The 20963-nt window shown below is 45.9% G+C and overlaps 1 protein-coding gene across 1 annotated transcript in view; it reads left to right on the forward strand.

Annotated features, from left to right (window-relative positions):
• DOCK5 (dedicator of cytokinesis 5) overlaps positions 1 to 20963 on the forward strand; it is a 57469-nt gene that overhangs the window by 3416 nt on the left and 33090 nt on the right. Inside the window, exons 2-9 of the mRNA XM_075272672.1 lie at positions 2209 to 2292; positions 8748 to 8788; positions 16646 to 16698; positions 17256 to 17352; positions 18802 to 18950; positions 19230 to 19365; positions 19598 to 19755; positions 19841 to 19922. Coding sequence (XP_075128773.1) covers positions 2209 to 2292; positions 8748 to 8788; positions 16646 to 16698; positions 17256 to 17352; positions 18802 to 18950; positions 19230 to 19365; positions 19598 to 19755; positions 19841 to 19922 — 800 coding nt within the window. The remainder of the gene's footprint in view (positions 1 to 2208; positions 2293 to 8747; positions 8789 to 16645; positions 16699 to 17255; positions 17353 to 18801; positions 18951 to 19229; positions 19366 to 19597; positions 19756 to 19840; positions 19923 to 20963) is intronic.

Below are 20963 nucleotides of genomic sequence, written 5' to 3' on the forward strand. Positions count from 1 at the left end.
ACAACACATGTTGTCATGTAGCCCCATAGACATGACAGAGTGCGCCTTGTGAGGGGTAGACGATTTGTCAGCGGAACGCACTTGGATGTGACTGAGTGCCCTCCATGATACATTCAATCCTATAGTGGTTTTTGATCCGCTCTGTTCTAATATCGCTGATCAGCATAGGACCTGCTCTATAGTCAACACAATGGAGCAGCAGATGCCTCGGCCTGCACACTCGGTCAAGTAGCCCTAGAGCAAGGGTCTGATCCTGTGGATCCCCAGCTTGAATGGGGCAATGACCGTGCAGGCGCCACTCCATATAATAATCCCTATAGGACTGTTGAAGATCAAATGCAGGAGGCGAAACCACCATTCGTGGGACCGCCAAAGATCAGACACGGAATAGAGTATAAGTTGACATTGTGGGACAACCCCTTTAAGTCCAACTCAAGGAAATCTTTTTTTCTTTCCCAGTGTCCCTGTAATATAAGACTATTCACCCAGGACGTATCGCAGCGTATCGATTGTCGGTCTCGCCTTTCGGTGTAAGGTTCAGAGGTCTTTCTTTTCTCTCGCACACACTGATCAGGAAACCTGAGTCACTCGTATTCTCCGCTCACTTGTTTTTCATGTCGGCTGCCATTGATTTAGTAATAAGTGCAATATCCCGGCGAGGTGGCTGCCAGCACAGGAAGTTTTTGGCCAGTGCAATAACAATATAGATAGAGTGCTGGAAACAAAGGGGCTGAGTGCCCAGAGCTGAGCGGGTGGGGGTAGACTATTATGATAGCGGACGCTCCTAATAACAGCGCTATCTGTCTGCAACCTGCGCCCAGTTAAAGGGGTATTCTATTTTTGGCTTGTTTTTTTGCATGCTAAATGTATGCAGGATCTCTGCTTGCAAGCAATGAATGGACGCCTGTCCGTCCAGTCATGGACGTAGCTCGGTATAAGTAACCGGGCGTATACGGGTTTATTACAGGACAGAGTCTCTGGATGTAAGGCTCTAATTCACTGACTGCAAGCAGAGATCCCGGAAATCAATCACATGACCATGGACCGTATAATCACATGACCATGAAGCGATCCACTGGGACTAAGCGGAATGAATGACAGCAAGCAGTGCGAAACTTATACAGAAACTATATTGGAAAATTATACAACTTTTCATGACGCAAACCGTAATATTTGTCTCTCAATATTTTTCTAAATCTGGACACCCCCTTTAAGACCTATGGTAAGATAGGTTGTAGATATCTAAATGTTAGGGGATTGACAGCCCCTGCACAGACCAGCTTTTCAGGGATGCGTTCAGTCCACCTACTGTACAGTGCATGTAGCTGGATGCAGTTGGCTCTGTGCCCTGTATATTGGCTGTGCCCCATTACTGCAGGTATTTATTACACCTTGTACGCCAGTTTTTTTTTTTGCATAAAATAAATTGCAGTTTTTTTATGCACATTGTGTTTTGCACAAAAATGTTCCACTTTGTCCTGTGGCCACACCACTGTTATGGATGGAGATGTGGCAGTGTGGTAGAGTTAATATGACGTATGCCAGTATACTAGGCAAGCTGGCATGCATTTCAGGGTTCCGGTGCTTGGCCCGGTGTGCGCTATCAGCTTCCAGCTCAGTTCTCTGTATACGTGCACACCTCCCAACTTCCAAAGGACAGAAAGAGGGGTAAAATGTGTGGCATGCATGGTGCGCCACAGCAAATTTAGCTCCACCCATTCTACATTGACCTCGCCCATTCCCATCCGTTCCTCAGTTCCTTGTTTTTTTGCATGCTGAAATGTATGCAGGATCTTTGCTTGCAAGCAATGAATGGACACCAGTCCATCCAGTCATGGACGTAGCTCGGTATAAGTAACTGGGTGTATACGGTTATACAGTTACCCTAACTTTATATGCTCCCACATTATAATGTTCCCCTCCAATTGCCCCCGCAATATAAGGCCCCTCTTCTGGAGCACGCATTTTAATGTCCTTGTTTAATGTCCATGGTTTAACGTCTGGGCGTCATGTGACTATGAGAAGACATCGTAGCTCGGTTTGTCACCACTATGTATCTGTGGTTTTGATCTCTGTGATTCTGAAGCCCGAGGACACTTGTAGGAATGAACAGGAAATCTCTTCCAGACGACTCGCCTTTCATGTCTTCCTTCTTATGTACCAGGCTTTGTACCGCTATACTAAATGTGATATTTGTCTTCCCTTCAGCCATCTACAACTTCCAGGCAGCACAGGAAGAAGAGCTGAGCCTCCAGGTGGGGGATACGGTGCAGATCTTCGAGACGTATGAAGGTGAGTGCTCAGACGGGTTCTTCAAGGTCTTTCTTTGCACCACGTGTCCATCTCAGGGAGGACTTTACAGAATGTAGTAGAAAATTGCTTACATGGTTATTCCTGTTACCTACTGGGATAGAAATGACCATGAAAACAGACAAAACGGTCAATTTTTTATGGCCTTTTTCATCTCTCTGGGACCTGTTTTATTGGATCCCCTCATAGGTTTTAGTCTATTGAGCGATCCTTAATATGGACAAAATGAGGTCTATTATAATCAAGGGTGTAGCTATTGGGGGTGCTGCAGTATCAGTTGTAACTGGGCCCTAAACCCTGAGGGTCCCCAGAGGTCCCACTGTTTTGAATGTCACCAAGTGACGGATGCTAAACCCCCCCAAAAAAAAAACCTTGTTGTCACCCTGAGTCAAAGGTGTAACCTCAACTCTTTGTCCCCCAATTTACTATCTGTAACTGGACCCCCGACTGCCATGTGCCATTTATATTACTGATCTCTTCTTAGGTAGCAGAGAGACCCTTGAGCCCCCTCTTAGGCCCACGGGTGTGACGGCTATCTCTGCCCCCGACTTTGGCACCACTCCTGTATCCCATGGGAGCGACTCTATTAATAATAGTACGATGATTATTTTTGGCCCGTACACAGATATTCTCTGACTTATACTTTTTGTGGCGTCTGAATAGGAACTGGTTTAGACATTTTATCTCTTGTGCCAGGCAGCCCAAAAATGTCCCTAATAATTTCCTGCACAGAGATTGCTTTCGAAGCTGTACCGCTTTGGGCGATACCCTTCACATCTGGTGGACGTGTCCTCTGGTCCTTCGGTTCTTGATATCTGTCCACAGCGACTCTTGGGGCAGTCAATCCCTCTAAGTGCCCCAGTTACCTTACTCGGCCTCCAGCCACCTACTATCAGATATGGCGCAGCGAGAATCCATATCGTGCCTAAGGTTTTCACCATCAGATGTTACTGGATGTGTGGACATGATCATGATCTATGAAAAGGTCAATGCCACTATTTCAGATATCCATCCACATTTTGGTCTCCCAGGGTTAATAGATCCTGTGGATCACCAGGCTTGCAGCCATGCTGCAGCCTCAGGGGCCTCAAACCTGGTTCCCTTTAAGGCCAGGGACAAACTCGTCGAATTGCCGCAGCTTAACCTTACCCTTAAGAATGATTCTAACTTTTTTTTACCAATTCCTTGGACAGGTTGTCTCATTAGTAAACCTGGTCACTACAAGAGGAACCACAGCTTCAGGAATTTGGTGTATGTGCTTGGCTGCAGAGCCAGTAGTGCGATGTCACCTTCATGGGGTGGGGGAATATCCCATAATTGTGCTAAATCATTCGTATGTGACCTGATTCTGGGTCTGGATCAGTCACTGTGCATATCCGACCACCACTGAGGTCCTGGCAGACCCCCCTACTCATTTATCCCGTTGTATAGATCATAAGTTATTCACAATACACATGAAGATGGGGCCTCATCCTGTGGGCTGGAATTAAGCAGACAGTGTAATAAAAATGTTGTCAAAATTGTGGCAAAAATTGCAAATTGACAACATTTTTCTTGTAATCGAGCGTAGCCCTCCGTGCCATGACTGGCAGTGCTGTCTGACTCTCCCAGAGATGGGTGGTACCTGTAGGTGTAGACAGCGCTAGGTGGGGTGCTCTGTTTTTCCGCAGCTATGGGGCGCTTCCCTTCTTCTGCTTTTATTACATAACTTGTGCAGATTTCATTCACTGCTCGTGGGCATACATGGGTACGACTGTCTGGCTCGCTTAGTGCCAAGAAGGAAGCAAATATTGATCCAAAACAAATACGGGGACGAGCGTTGAGGAATTTACTCTTTAGATTATTAAGGACGATCAGAAGGGAGAAACAGGGCCTGGCACGTGCGAGAGGTTTTTCCACCACATATCCTGGAAGCGCCATGTTATTTTAGGTTCACACATGACTCTTCTTTCAGTCGGTGGGCCTACTTTGTGTCTCCTTGGCACATGACCTGTAGTAAGGCCCTGACTTGCTTCTCTGAGTGGTCAGTGTCTTGCTTCTGAGGGCCATACTCTTCTGGTTTATACCCTGTCAAAGGATCAGTATCCTATCAAATGCCCGACTTCTGCCCTTTCCTCGGTGTCCCATACTTTCCCATGCGTCCTCCCTCCATTCTGGTAACACAAGGGCATGTTATAAGGATGACCAGCACATGGCCGATTATGGCGCTGAATCCACGTCAGAATCCGCCCCCTCACAATAGAGGTCTGTGTAGAACGCTTGATTCCTTTTTTCCGTGAGCGGCATGTTCCAGCTCACAGAAAAAAGAAGCGAGCTGCCCTTTCTTCAGTCAGATTCTGCGGCTGATTCAGCCCCGGCGTCCGTCCCGCGGCAGCACCCTCCAGACTAGGCCCATCCATTTGAGCCTAATCCGGAGCGAGAAGCCGCGACTGTCGCGGATGACACATTTTGATCCTATTCTGATGCGGCTTTCCGCGTCACAATCAGGACCGAAATCCGCCATTCTGTGCCCTGTGTGAACTAGCCTTTAGGCCTCTGTACACACGTCTGTCGAGAGCAGAACGCAAACCCATCTCTTTCTCAAAATGGCGGATCCCAACAGGCCGGATTACGAAAAGTTCACACAGGATTTTTTGATAAGCAAAAGACTTTGATCCAGGTTTTTGTATCAGATTTTTGACACCTTTTTATAAGAGATTTTTTTTGAGCAATGTCCTGTTTCCTATAACCTCTAGCTTTTTTTTTTTTTTTTTGCAAGACCTGTCTCCCATTTTTTTTTTTTTTTCTGCCTCCCATTCATTTCTATGAGTATTTCAGCTAGAATCTGCCTGAAGATAGGGCAGGGTACTTATATTTTTCTGCAAAAAAAATTGCTACAACACAATTGAAATGAAATTGAGGCAGATTTAAAGGGATTCTACTATTAAAACCTTTTTTTTCTAGTTGACACGTCAGAGTTCTTCTTCCTTTAGATGTTGTCTTCGCCCCGCCGTTCGGTTAAAAATCCGTTTTTTGCCGGGATGCAAATGAGTTCTCTTGCAGCACTGGGGGCGGGCCCAATGCTGCAAGAGAACTTTCTCCAGCGCCGCCTCCATCTTCTTCTGGAACATCCTTTTCTTGTGTCTTCTTTCAGCGCTGGGGTCACACTTGTACGCCTGCGCTGACTGCTCTGCCATCAGGCCGCAGGCAGAGCCGAGTGCGCATGCCGGCGGCCATTTTTTTCTGGCTGCTTATGCCAGCATGTGCAGCACGCTCCTGTAGTTCTATGGAGTACACAGCGTACTGCACATGCTCGCATCTGCGGCCACAAAAAATGGCCCCAGCATCGGAAGAAGATGCATGAAGAGGATGTTCCAGGAAAAGATTCAGGCGGCGCTGGAGAGAGTTTTCTCGCAGCATTGGGCCCACCCCCAGTGCTGCGAGAGAACTCATTTGCATACTGACTAAAAATGGATTTTTAACCGAACGGCGGGGTGAAGACAACATCTAAAGGTAGGAGAAGAATAGCCTTTCTTAAGGCTATTCCAACGTGTCAACTAGAAAAAAAAAAGTTTTTAATAGTAGAATCCCTTTAAGGAATCTTTGAGGCAGAGAAAGCCTTGAAATCTGCTACAAAAAACTCAGTGTGAACATGTCCTTATAAGTTAGTGGCATTTGTAATGTTAGAAATCTGATGGATCCAGCTGTCTATTCTTTTAGTATTTCTGGAAATCAATGCTAATGTGAACAGGGCATAACAAAAAGGGCGGATCAGGGAGGAAAAAGCCACTTTGTCCAGATACAGTACAGCCCCTACGCCACCTGCAGAGGTCATTTATTAAGGAATGCAAATGACTTCCTGATGAATACAGTAGTAGGAATGGGAAACTTTCCCTTTAAGGGGGGAGGGGTATATGTGAGGGGTCTAGTTACAGAAGCTTAGGCTTTATTTCAGCTAATTGATGGAAAATGAAGATCTTAAGACAGGCCTGTCACTGCAGGTATCTAAGTTGGTTACATTAGCTTTGGCAGCGGGCACCTCGGAGCCGGAACGGGCGCACCCACTGTTATGGCTGTTTTGCCAAAACTGGCACACAAAATTGAAGCCACAAATCTTTTACTATTCGTTTTTTTCTATGGAAACCTGGAAGTTCAGTTACCCACCCTCCCCTTTAAGGAAGCTGAGATTTGGAGTGCTGTTTGTAGGGTCCTGATGTAGGTAAAGGGATGACTCGTCAGTCTGACGTCCCAACAAACAGCATCTCGTATCTCAGTTTCCTTTCTACCTATGTAGGGAACTACGGTATTGGGCAGTCGCCCCTAAAATGTCCCTATCAGAGATGTTAAAGGGGTTGTCCAAGAAAAAACGTGAACCCCCCCCCCCCCACAAACCCTTACAGTCCTCGGTGCTCCGGTGTCCCAGTCCACTGTCTGTTCCGCGGCGCCCCATGGGTTGTTCCACTGAAGCCCAAAAAAGGGACACGGCCATTTACCTGCATCCCGGGGACACATTAACACTTCAATGTATGAATGGACCTGTATTTATAGCGTGTACAGTATTATAGCGGTGGCTTGTAACACCGCTCGATTCACATGTGGCAGATTTTTTTGCAGAAATCTGTGTGATAACGCCATTCAGATAACTGGAGCTGATTTCCAGGAGTAGAAATTTTTGCAACTAATCAGTCGTGTGTGAATACACCCTTACAGTGTAGAAGTCAGATTATGGAGACTGTCTTTTATGATTCTTCTGACCTTCAGTGTCAGTGGAGAAATCTCTCATCTACACCCACTCCGTCACCGAGCAGAATGTGGTCATTGTATACAGTGGCGCTGGACGTGGAAGAGCTAACCCCTTGTGTGCCGGACACTCCAAGACTGCAACTTAGTGAGAATGGTTATCTAGGAAGATTTAAAGCGACAGGACCTGATATAGTCTGGATTATCAAATGGATATATAAAAAATCTTGTATCAGGATGATAAACTACTATAAAAAACCTATTTTTATAGATTTTTTTTTTTGTGTGTATTTTTTCCCCCTTTTTAAAACTTTATTTAACTTTTGCGTGCCGCTATTGGAATACACAATTTGTTAGTCTGGAGACTTATGTACTTCTTTGGTTTCTATAGGCATATAGTCTCTATATGGGTTCTATAGGCATATGGTCGTGGCTAGAGATGAGCGAACACTGTTCGGATCAGCCGTTTCGAACAGCACGCTCCCATAGAAATGAATGGAAGCACCTGGCACGGCGACCAGCCGCCGGCAAAGTGTACGTGCCAGGTGCTTCCATTCATTTCTATGGGAGCGTGCTGTTCGAAACGGCTGATCCGAACAGTGTTCGCTCATCTCTAGTCGTGGCATAATTACCAACTCTGACATGGGTAATATAGGGACCTTTAAGTCCCTCTTTCAGAATGCCCACGGGCCCGCCTGCTTTTGGGCAAAGTTTTTGTAAGCTACGCTTCCTTGCAGACCCAGACGTGCCTGAAGGTGCCAAAAATCCAGTACAGTTGCAGCAAACTCAGGATAGTTGGCAACTCTGCCATGGCAAATGGAGGACCGATACCTCCAGCTTCTATGGCAAACACTTGGCAATGCATGATAATATTAGGGGGGCAATGGGGTACCAGAGGAAGTCCCCTTGTTTTTTGTAACCATCTGGATGTAACGGTCACTACTACCCACAGAACCAGGGATCGCCCTGATTCCGACATGTTGTAGATGGCGTTGACACAGCTCTTGTTTCTGCGCCATCTGACGGACATAACTGTACTTCTGTCTTCAGGAAGGTGCCAAAAATGTTGAGATGGAGCAAGGGGTTAATGGGTATGTCTAAATTTGCAACCATTTAAAAGAAGCAACTTTGGTTTAAAAAAAATAATATATATATATATATATATACACACACTCCAGAATAATTACATTTAGTGTATACAGCTCCTATGTTATATATGTGTCACCATGGTATGTAGTCTTGCAGTCATGCTCCCTCTTATATGTGTGTTGTAAATTCAGTAGTTTACTAGCTATCTAGCTATTCCCTTACTCGCTGGTTTAAGTGTTTTCGGAAAGCGCGGAGGTGCAGTTATAGTATTTTCAGTACAGACATGAAACACTTGTCACATCCTCTGGAGATTGTCCGCCATAGGCAAGGCTTTGTTGTTAGAAGAGACCTCCAAAAGTAACATCACCACGGGGTCTACTGATACTGGGTAGGCAGTGAACGGCTGTAATGTGTGGGAGAGTCTGGGATCAAATGTACAGTTTTCCCTGCAGCACCCCCACAGGGGGATTTAAGTATTGCATGATGCTTTATCTACAACAGTGCAATTCACTTCAACATAACATGTCATTATAATACATAACCCTGTATATTTTCTGGCCTCAGTCTGTAGTATCAGTGTATTATATAGGTAATTGTAGGTAACAGTCTGTTTTTGACTTTCTTCACAGGTTGGTACAGAGGATTCACATGGAAGAACAAGTCAAAGAAGGTAAGTATTCCTCAGATTGTTGGATATCATATGACAGATGCAGCAGTGTGTAGATGGCGCAGATAAGTCACATTGACTTTTGGCGCCCATTCCTCTTACAGACCTGAGTAGGGGCCACAGTGAGGTGATGGTGTAGGGTTCTTCGGGGCACTCCATGCTACGTGTCTCCAGTGTAATGGTATTTCAGGGTTCATGTGGTGTTAGATGCAAATGTAGGTTTACTTAGCGAGTTTCATCCAGTTACAGAGCAACATGGATGCCCATTGACTTATAGCAAGAGGGTCCGCACACCTTGCACTTTACATTACATGGACACAAGTGGCTGTGGCTCTTCATCATTACCACCGTTGCAAAATGGGGCACCCCTAGGACCTAGTTTTCCTTTCCAACCACTGGTGAGGAAATACAGGGTGTGTAGGGAAGGGCATGACACTGGGGCAGATGAAGGGGAGGAGAACGGCATGACACTGGGGCAGATGAAGGGGGGGAGAACGGCATGACACTGGGGCAGAGACGGGGGGGGACAAGAAACTGGGGGCAGAGGAAGGGTATATATGAAACTGAGAGAGAGATGGAGGGGGGGCATATAATTTACGGGTGACTGTAGGAGGATTATACTGTGAGGGAGCACATGAAAAATGAATGAGAATGGGCGGAGTCAACATAAAAGTGGGCGGAGCTACATTTGCAGCTGCGCACCACGCACATTTTGTCCCTCTTTCTACTGTTCGAAAGTTGGGAGGTATGGCGTAGGTGATGCCACGCTCCTGCGTGACGTCACTCGCTTCATCCGCCCGCAGTGGCGCACAGTGTCCCGACTCCCGCCTCCTCCACAAGGGGGCCCACTGAGGCTCTGTTGCCCAAGGGCCCATAAAAACCTGTAGCCGGCCCTGTATGGGACCACCACTTAGCCCAATCTGCCACTAACTAGTCAATAGGGCTGAAGGTGCTGCGCAACAAGCTAAAGCTCCCTCTTGTATTGCTAGTTCTCAATGAAGTCTGTGGTGTGTACATGAAGCCCCCTCCCTCCTAACAACCACTAAACCCCCACCTTCTAAAGACCCAGAATACAAGAGGCTCCTGTTTGCACAGTCACACAATAATGGCATGTTGACTCCAAAATGTCCAGCCCAAAACAGGAAAGTGCAGATATATAGCCAGTAATAAAGCAGTATACATGAATAATGCAGCAAAGGTCCTCAGCACGACCTTTGTGGGGGACAGATTTGGCTCCTTGTGGATGTCATATGCTGCTTTAGAGATCTGAATCTAAGACAGGAAGAGATAGAGGAAATCTTGTTGGTTCCTGCCGGACCTCCTCGCCCCTTGTCTGCCAGCCAGTGCCTTAATATAAAGTTATTCGTAGACTAATACAGACTGATAGCTACAGTCCTATGAAAAAGTTTGGGCACCCCTATTAATCTTAATCATTTTTAGTTCTAAATATTTTGGTGTTTGCAACAGCCATTTCAGTTTGATATATCTAATAACTGATGGACACAGTAATATTTCAGGATTGAAATGAGGTTTATTGTACTAACAGAAAATGCGCAATATGCATTAAACCAAAATTTGACCGGTGCAAAAATATGGGCACCTCAACAGAAAAGTGACATTAATATTTAGTACATCCTCCTTTTGCCTCTAGTCGCTTCCTGTAGCTTTTAATCAGTTCCTGGATCCTGGATAAAGGTATTTTGGACCATTTCTTTCTACAAAACAATTCAAGTTCAGTTAAGTTTGATGGTCGCCGAACATGGACAGCCCGCTCTCAAATGATCTGAAAACAAAGATTGTTCAACATAGTTGTTCAGGGGAAGGATACAAAACGTTGTCTCAGAGATTTAACCTGTCAGTTTCCACTGTGAGGAACATAGTAAGGAAATGGAAGACCACAGGGACAGTTCTTGTTAAGCCCAGAAGTGGCAGGCCAAGAAAAATATCAGAAAGGCAGAGAAGAAGAATGGTGAGAACAGTCAAGGACAATCCACAGACCACCTCCAAAGAGCTGCAGCATCATCTTGCTGCAGATGGTGTCACTGTGCATCGGTCAACTATACAGCGCACTTTGCACAAGGAGAAGCTGTATGGGAGAGTGATGAGAAAGAAGCCGTTTCTGCACGTACGCCACAAACAGAGTTGCCTGAGGTATGAAAAAGCACATTTGGACAAGGCAGCTTCATTTTGGAAACAAAAATTGAGTTGTTTGGTTATAAAAAAAGGCGTTATGCATGGTGTCCAAAAAGAAACAGCATTCCAAGAAAAACACTTGCTACCCACTGTAAAATTTGGTGGAGGTTCCATCATGCTTTGGGGCTGTGTGGCCAATGCCGGCATCGGGAATCTTGTTAAAGTTGAGGGTCGCATGGATTCCACTCAGTATCAGCAGATTCTTGAGAATAATGTTCAAGAATCAGTGACGAAGTTGAAGTTACGCCGGGGATGGATATTTCAGCAAGACAATGATCCAAAACACCGCTCCAAATCCTCAGGCATTCATGCAGAGGAACAATTACAATGTTCTGGAATGGCCATCCCAGTCCCCAGACCTGAATATCATTGAACATCTGTGGGATGATTTGAAGCGGGCTGTCCATGCTCGGCGACCATCTAACTTAACTGAACTTGAATTGTTTGTCCAAAATACCTTTATCCAGGATCCAGGAACTGATTAAAAGCTACAGGAAGCGACTAGAGGCTGTTATCTTTGCAAAAGGAGGATCTACTAAATATTAATGTCACTTTTCTGTTGAGGTGCCCATACTTTTGCACCGGTCAAATTTTGGTTTAATGCATATTGCACATTTTCTGTTAGTACAATAAACCTCATTTCAATCCTGAAATATTACTGTGTCCATCAGTTATTAGATATATCAAACTGAAATGGCTGCTGCAAACACCAAAATATTTAGAACTAAAAATGATTAAGATTAATAGGGGTGCCCAAACTTTTTCATAGGACTGTATGTAGAAGTGGTCTGACAACCCCACCGGGGTCTACTGATGGGATGGCTATAACAGGTTGTCAGATTTGTGAGCGAACCTTCTATAACACATAGATGCCAGTCACTGTGCTGTAATGCTGGTTTCATTATGACCTTAATGGCTGTGACCTCTTCACTACTTTCCTAGCATAGTGCCACACGTTCTATAGTGGCTGTGCTTGGTATTGCAGATCAGACTCATTCATTTGAATAGAACTGAGCAGTGGAATGGCCGTGTGACCACTGGACACCGTTCCATTCCAATGATGATAGAGCAGGTCCTATACTGCTCCATAACATCAAAAGGAAACCTACATGAAATAAATCCAATCCTAACAGTATATTATGGAAGTGCTAAGTATGCAATTCTCTGATGTTGTCTTGTAAAATCACTTATCAGTGATAAACTATCATACAATCGCTGAGCCTGACCGATAACGTCCTGTTATCTTTGGGGGTTGTGATTTAGCAGATACGGTGCGATCACGAGAAGGCGACGCTCATTCACGCGTGGAAAATTATACCACGATAAGCCCAGAGAAAAACTGGTCCTTCTAGTCTTCCATCCCTGGGGTAATGATAGAGGGAAATCCACTGGTTAGCCACATCATCTTCACAAAGGTGTTATGACACATGCTTATATAGGGGTCAGACAGATGTAGCAGAGCTCAACATGTTAGGCCAGAAGACTCCTATCCAAACTCCCATATGAACATGCATGCTTGGATCAGCTGAGCGTGCCTGTCTCTTTCAATGGGAAGAGGGGACTAAGCCGATGCCAGACACCTCACCCGTCAGGAACTATGGGCCTCTTCTGGCCATGGGCCCACAGGCACCACCCAAATGTTCAGTCCAGTCCACCCTGGTAATGTTTTTTCCCAGTGTCTACTGCTCTCTGTGTCCCACCCTAAATTCCCTTGTTTAAGGGAGACCCCTTTAGTTAGTAACTTTTACTAAACCAAAGACTATGGTAGAGCTGGCCGCCATCTGGGAGGTCGGAGACTGTAAGTGGTTAGTGGTCGGCAGTGTGAGCGGCAGCCGGGAGGTCTATTGTTACACCCGCTCTGTAATTTACACGAGACAGCCCGAGAGACGTCACAGACCGTAATTATATCTTAAAGGGCCATCAGTACACTCGCAGAGGACCCATACAGTGTGTGTGTATTTATGCGCAGATATGTTATGTATTTGTGTGTGTGTGTGTGTGTGTATATATATATATATATATATATATATATATATATATATATATATATATATATATATATATATATATAGCATATGCACAGAAAATTAACTTTTCAGTTGCCTTCTTAAATCTATCCCTTATAGGTATATATGGATATCTATGACAGTAGAGGCCTCCTGCTTCCCCATTGCTAGTAACAGTAAGGCCCCCCCCCCCCCGCAACTTCCCAGCTAGTGATGATAGAGGTCCCCTTCTTCCCAACTAGTGATAATAAGGATTCATCCTAGCTAGTGACAGTAGGGCCCCTTGTTCTTTTCTAGTGATGGTAGAGGGCCCCCTGCTTCCTGGCTAGTGATGCTGGCGGGCCCCCTGATTCCTGGCTAGTGACAGTGGAGGGCCCCCTACTCCCTGGCTAGTGATGGTAGAGGGCCCCCTGCTTCCTGGCTAGTGATGCTGGCGGGCCCCCTACTCCCTGGCTAGTGATGGTAGAGGGCCCCCTGCTTCCTGGCTAGTGATGGTGGAGGGCCCTCTACTTCCTGGCTAGTGACGGTGGAGGGCCCCCTGCTTCCCGGCTAGTGATGGTGGAGGGCCCCCTGCTTCCCGGCTAGTGATGGTGGAGGGCCCCCTGCTTCCCGACTAGTGACGATAGAGGGCCCTGTGCTTTCCGGCTAGTGACGGTGGAGGGCCCCCTGCTTTCCGGCTAGTGACTGTGGAGGGCCCCCTGCTTTCCGGCTAGTGACTGTGGAGGTCCACTAGAAAAGATGGCACTTAACGCTGTTGGTGACCCTAATTACCTAATAGGTGAGGGGACAAAACCTGGTATTATCCAGCCCTGTGGGATGGGCACATTGAGGGGCATCTACCACCCTGGGCAGTATAGAATGTCATTCCCTAGAATATCTCCATGTTGCTGGTTTCCACATTGACGTGGTGATTCATTGGGGTAATTGTAGGTTCGTGCGGGCGCTCGGGTATAATCTGCTGTTTACCTTGTGAGCATTCCTTCTGCAGAACATGTTTAATATCAGCTTGTGCGGAGCAGACAGACATCCAGCACTCAGCCGGCCTGTAATATACATGATACAAGGTGGACATGGCCTCCCCGTATACAGTGTGTACATCGCTGGGGCTGAATATCTCCCTCACCTTTTTCGTGAAAGTCGTCTAGGTGTTGCGCTACCTTTAATACAATGTACGCTGAATGGTCACTAGAGGATGGCGTCGATTCTACGGCAGAGGCGCCATTGCGTTTATAAAGAGGCACGTGTCTTGTCATAAATGAGGCAACTCTTCCGGGATTATAAAGACTGGCATTCAATATGCAAGTCCTCATAAATATCCTCCATATTCCTCTGTTATTCCTCCTGGAAATGTATACATAAATTGACAAGTGGGTGTTACCTATCCCCATGTGGGTGTCCCTATACAGTCTGATACGGTCAGGGACAATGTGTAAGAAACAAAAAATGGAATAGTAAAACCCAGTTGTGTTGATTCGTACATTTCCAGCAGGAATAACAGGGATTGCACAATATAGAGATTATTTAATGGGGAGGGAAGTACTTAAACAGATATGTCAGGAGACCGATCCTCTTTAGTTTAGACTGAGCTGCAATACCTGACATAGCCAGTGTACAAGAGTGGCGCTGTTTCTAAGAGAGAAACTGAACTTTTATTCAAATTTAGGAAACCATTTTCGTGTTCTGTCTCTATCATCCTGCAGAAATAATGGCGTGCCCATAGATTTTATAGGCTGGATTAGATTACGGCTTGATCTGCGGTGATTTATGGTCGGTGACTGCTGTAAAATCACAGATTATCCCGAAGATGAAAGATCTTAAAGAATGTCTGTGTAAATATCTGGCCGGCAGAGTATGTGACTATCCCAGACATCAGTCAGAGCAAATAAAACCTGCAAGAGATCTTCTTATCTGGAAGTGAGAAGAGGAAGGAGAAGGCTGCAGCCAGCGCATGGTTAATAGGAACATCATACTGGGATATATATATACCTGCCGGGTGTGGCCAAGGACACCATATAGACCTGATCTGTATACGCCCTGGATATAGGGCGTATAAAACTGACTGTAATGGGTCAAAGTCCAGCACGTTGCGACACGCTCCTATCTCTGACTACTGCCTGGTAAAATGGAGCTTGTCTGGGTCCATGTGCCTTACCGTGGCAAGTGAATGTTATAGAGGTGGTCCCCACTCAGGACCTCTCCTCTATAACCAGAATGCAGTGCCATCTACCCGATCCTGGACAGCCATTCAATCCAATGGCCTCCGTGTAGCCTATTACCGTATAGACACATTGGCTTGCACAGGGGCTGTGTACCTAATACGGTAGGAGATTTTTTAATCAAGACCTTCATTTGTTATGGAGCCATTGAGCCTTAGTCGTGTAATTCGGTGAGCTGTAATAAACCCAGATCTGATATTGCCTTGTGTGCCAGCGCCGCGCTGTACGATAAATCATATCAGGCATTTCATTTCTGCGGTACATCCCCCAGAAGATTATGCAACATCGCATACCTCGAGTGCAATATAACATGTCCATGGGATTATTTTCTGCCGTGTTTAGCAAATTCTGCCATAGAAGTATGAGCACTCCTCCCGAATACTATCATTCTTCTGAGTACATTGCATGCATCTGCACAATACTTGCCACATATCTCTACTGCCCCCTAGAGGTGTACGGAATTAATGATTCATTCAGATTTATAGGGTTAGTCGTATTTCTGTCAGGCTGATTTGGGACACCAAACTACCCCCCGGCCCTTATGGACCAGGTTTAGTGTCCCAGAGCGCCCTGTTATAAGTCATCCGTGCCCTATATTGCCGCTGGCGCAGTTGTTCAGTGAACTTATAGGGGTACACCTCGGAGCCAGTGCACATGCCCGGACATCCAGTACTTACGCAGTGAAATCGGGGTCACAGCCTCCGTTTCACTGAAGAACGGCACAGACACTGGGAGCACCAGAGAGGAGTCCGATGAGACTCAATGGACTCCTCTCTGGGTAAGTGGGGACCTTAAACCCCCAGTATGTAAGGACCTGTGGGTGGTTTGGTGTCCCAAATCGACTTGCCGGATTCCCTTTTAAAGTGATGGTGTAACAGTAGAATGTATTCGCTTTACGATCAACGAGGTCAAGCTTAAGGACCCTCACTCATCCTGAGAACGGAGGACCTGCACCTCTTCTTCATGGTGCACCATTTTTCCGCAAATACATTGATTTTTCACTGGGTATGGCAGGCCTCCCAACTTTTAAATTACTGAAAAAGGGACAAAATCTGCAGCGCCTTGACAAATTTAGGTATTGTAAGCCCGCCTCCAGCCCTCCCATGCTCATTTCGGCTCCACCCATTCCCAACCATTGCCCTTTTAGTAGCCCTGACAGGTTATCATGCTACTTGTGGTCTCCACATAGTATAATATCCCCTACAGTATAATGCCCCCCTTCATTGTGGCCACCACTATATAATGTTCAGCTCACTGTAGTACCCACAGTATAATGCCCCCCTTGCTCTGCTCCCTGAAGTATAATGCCCCCTTAATGTAATACATTCATGTAGTTTTTACAAAGATGCCCCTTGTGAACATGCCTTTAATATTATTGGTGGCCCACATACACCTCGAGCCGGCCCTGACCCTACTCAGTGTTCACTATATTTTTGTCTTTACAGGGCATATTCCCAGCAACTTATATTCACATTAAGGAAGTGACGGATGACAAAGGGTAAGATCGCTGACCTCCAGAAATTTTTGTATGTTATGTACTTCTCTATAAAGTAAAAAAAAAAAAAAAAAATCTGAAACAGAAATGCAATAAATATATACCTTATTTTTCGGACTATAAGACGCACTTTTTTTCCCCAAAATTTGGCTGGCTTCCTGCAGGACAGGAGTGTAGCAATGCCGCAGGCCCTGGCCCCCCCTTTCCCCCCCGGGGCCAGTCCCCACCGACCCCATACCTGTAAAGTTGCAGGCCGGCTCCTGCGTGGCGATATCACAGGAGCCGACCTGTTCTGGTGACAGCCGGGAGCCTACTGAAGGCTCCCAGGCCTGTCATTGCTATATTACCATTGCGGCTAGTCTATGACCTTCCACAATAGTAATATACAGAATGTCCCATAGACGGCAATACAGGTGTATTGCCGTCTATGGGACTTGCAATCAAATGACCGTAGATCAAGCCCACTAGGGGAGGGGACTAATAAAATAGTTACAAGAAACATATATCTATGGGTAAGATGCTCATTTTCATGGTGTGTCTTCATTTTTTGTTTCCTATAGGCACCATGAGCCGGCAGTACTCAGCGAGCTTCCCCTGGTACAGGAGCTCACCGCCACGTTGCGGGAATGGTCAGTTCTCTGGCACTCTCTGTATGTGGTAAGCAAAGCAACCCTATAAGCCCCCCCTTACTTTACTCATTGGGCTCAGTATATGCGTCACAATTACGTGTAAATAATCTTTTTCTCTGTGCTGGTTTAGTCCTCTATATATTATAATTAGGGTTGAGCGATCGTGTTCGGAAAAGATCGGATTCCGATCGGCGATCAAGAAAATTTCTCGATCACGATCAGAATTCCGAACACGATCTTTTTAGGTGGGATCGAGATCGGTGATTATTTCCCATAATGCTTTGCTACTGGCCAAGCATTGTGGAAAAAAGCTAACAATGTTAGCCTTCACACAGAGTATACGCTCCACTCATTCTGAGCGGCGTGTATACTCAGTGTGAAGGCAAGCTGCGGTTCTATAGGAATGAATGGAAGCAGCTGGCACACAGCCTTAACCCCCTGCGCGCTGGCTGCGTCCATTCATTCTAATGGGAGACTAGCTAACATTTCTAGTAGCTACTTACCTGCAGAGATGGCTGGTCCAGTGCCCGGTGTTCTCGTTCTTTTTCGCCTCACTGCCCCTGCCTCCCAGATTAGTGTTAAAGAGCTAGGAAGAAGGCGGGGCTTGTGGCTTAGGAGAGTGTGGGCGGGTACAGGGCGGGGAGACGTGACGTCTCCCCTCCCAGTACCCGCCCACACCCTCCTAACCTGGGAGGTAGGGAGCAGCGAGGCGAAGAAGACTGAGAACACCGGGCACCAGACAAGCCATCTCTGCAGGTAAGTGGACACCAGGGGGGACTAAGTAGCCAGAGGATTAAAAAAAAAAATCCTCTGGCTACTTAGTGATTTAAAAAAAAATCACTACACAGCGTGGATCCTAACAAGTAAAGCGTTCAATTGTTAGATTCCATGCTGTATAGTGAATAGGATTGTTTTTAAAATCCGATCTCTGATTAGTAAAAAAATCCCATTGACTTGCATTGGGATCGGAATTGGGATCGAGATCGGGTTCGAATGAAAAATGATCGGAAATCGGTTTTCAAAATCGATCCTGAAAAGTCAAGATCGGCTCAACCCCAATTATAATCCTTCTGTCCTTGCTGCTTGCCATGCACTGACTTCTTGGTGAGCTTGTGATGGGCTTGTGCTTATTTACCGCAGCCAGTCAGAAGAAGACGAGCTGCAAAGTGGGTAGATAAACAGCGGACTGAACCAATGGTGAGGCAGTGGGTGTGTCTTAGACTATCTCAGACTTCCTATGAACCAAGTTGTAGTCACAGATCACCGCTCTGTGGGCTAAAAAGCAAATCTATAGAAAATAGATGGTAGAGTATCATCCCCTATAGGTTCTGACTTGATATAGTATATATAGAATCCCATATAGTTCAGTATATAATTTTGAGCTCCTGACTGGACCGTTTCTTTAACCCTTGCGGTCTCCTGACCTACAAGGGATTGTCTTTATAATCCGCTCACTATACTTTCATGTTCCATACAGCAAAATCAGAGGTTGCTGTTCATCCAGATACAAGACATGATGACCCAACTCATGGACTGGCGCTCCCAGATTATGTCGGGCACCCTCCCGAAGGATGACTTGGCCGAACTGCGGAAAAAAGTGACGGCAAAGATTGACTATGGGAATCGGTAAGGTTATCGGAAAATAGAGCTCTGCACGCAGTCTCCAGACAAACCCGTAGGTGTTTTATTCCCTTCCTGCCTCATTTCTACTATCTTCTTCGCACGTTGGAAAGGCTCAGCTGAATGATACATGACTGCAGATTCTGACTACATGGGGTTTGTTTGTAGTCTATTGCCATGCAGACGCACAATGCTGTATACAAAAGAAATTATAGGACTTTTCTAATCAAGACTATTCCCAAAGTGGAATTTTTTGATATTTTTCTCTTGCTTTGTGCTTTTCAGTCTTCTCGGATTGGCTGTTGTGGTGAGAGACGAAAATGGAAATATCCTCGACCCGGATGAGACCAGTGTGATCACCCTGTTCCGATCCCACGAAACCGCTTCTAGGAGAATTGATGAGAGGATACAAGAAGAGAAGGTAGACTGAGTTAGGCCTGGTTGTATTCCAAAATATACAGTAAAAATTTTATTGGAATTCCTACCCTATGCAATCCCTGTGGGCGGCGGATGATGACGACATTGCTCCGTGAAGGCATACGTTTCGTGATCCACTTAAAACCTTCTTAGAATATACAGCTTAGTAGTTTCCGCCATGTTGACATACCCTAAAACACTTCTAAATGTATTAAATCAGATTGTCTTCCCTCCAGTCCCAGCTGCAGCCCTTGGATTGCCGAAGCCCGGCCATGCTCCTTCTAGCTCACACGTATAGTCTGTATGTCAACCTTAAGAACTTTGTATGTAACATGGGGGAAGATTCAGAGTTGCTGATGTGTCTTTATGACCCAGACAGTTCCCACTTCATCAGGTAAGGCCATTGGTCGTGTAGTCATAAATCCGACCCCCCAAAATAAGGTTAAGGCCTCTTTTATGGCTGATTTCTTTCCCTACAGTGAGAATTACCTGGTCCGCTGGAGTAGCTCCGGTATGCCAAAGGAAATCGAGAAGTTAAACAACCTGCAGGCCGTGTTCACAGTGAGTGTTCCCCCTCCTGGTCCCCCTTCCTCATCTGTAATACAATCACGGTTTTTGTTCTCCTTTTCGTATCATGTTTGTTCTCACTTTACACATATTATTTTCCTTATTGCCTGTTTTTTTCCCTCTTGGTTTTATCGACTTCTATTGCAACGTAAAGGGGTTGTCCAAGAATTGATAAGTCAGGTGGAAGTCCGACACCCGGGACCCCCACCAATCAGTGGCTGAGGTCACCAAATGTCCAAACTATGGATTCCCCATTATCCAGATCTATTTACCTAGGTCAGCCCAGACCATAATCGGGAAGATTTTATAGGACTTTTCTGTAGAGAGAAGGAGATAAGTCACCATTAGACTCCATAGATTCAATGGACTTGGCATGTCCAGTATGCCTTTGTCTTGTCATTTTGGTACATATGGACCGTCCCATACGAATCAACAAGTTTCATTGCTAATGGAGTCTACTTTTTACATAATTTCTTATTTTTATGCTCCTTAAAACTAGAGATGAGTGAGTAGTACTCGATCGATCGAATACTACTGTATTCGAAATACTCGTACTCGATCGAGTACCACTCGCTGTTCGAATGTAAAAGTTTGATGCAGAACCAGCATTGATTGGCAGAATGCTATACAGTCGGCCAATCAATGCTGGTTCTTCTCCTACCTTTAGAAGTCTTCTCCGTGCAGCTTCCCCGCGGCGTCTTCCGGCTCTTCATTCACTCTGCCAGGCATCGGGCCTGGGCAGAGCCGACTGCGCATGTCCACTTGTAGTGCGGGCATGCGCAGTCGGCTCTGCCCAGGCCCGATGCCTGGCAGAGTGAATGAAGAGCCGGAAGATGCCGCGGGGACGCTGCAAGGAGAAGACTGCATGGAGGATCCAGTCCGACCCTCACTCGTGGACTTGGTAAGTATAATTTGATTGAACGTTGCCTACCCCTGAAACGAGCATTTTCCCCCCATAGACTATAATAGGGTTTGATATTTGATTCGAGTAGTCGAATATTGAGGGGCTACTCGAAACGAATATCGGACCTCGAA

Source organism: Leptodactylus fuscus, chromosome 5 (genome assembly GCF_031893055.1).
Source record: "Leptodactylus fuscus isolate aLepFus1 chromosome 5, aLepFus1.hap2, whole genome shotgun sequence".
In the NCBI taxonomy this organism is placed as follows: domain Eukaryota; kingdom Metazoa; phylum Chordata; class Amphibia; order Anura; family Leptodactylidae; genus Leptodactylus; species Leptodactylus fuscus.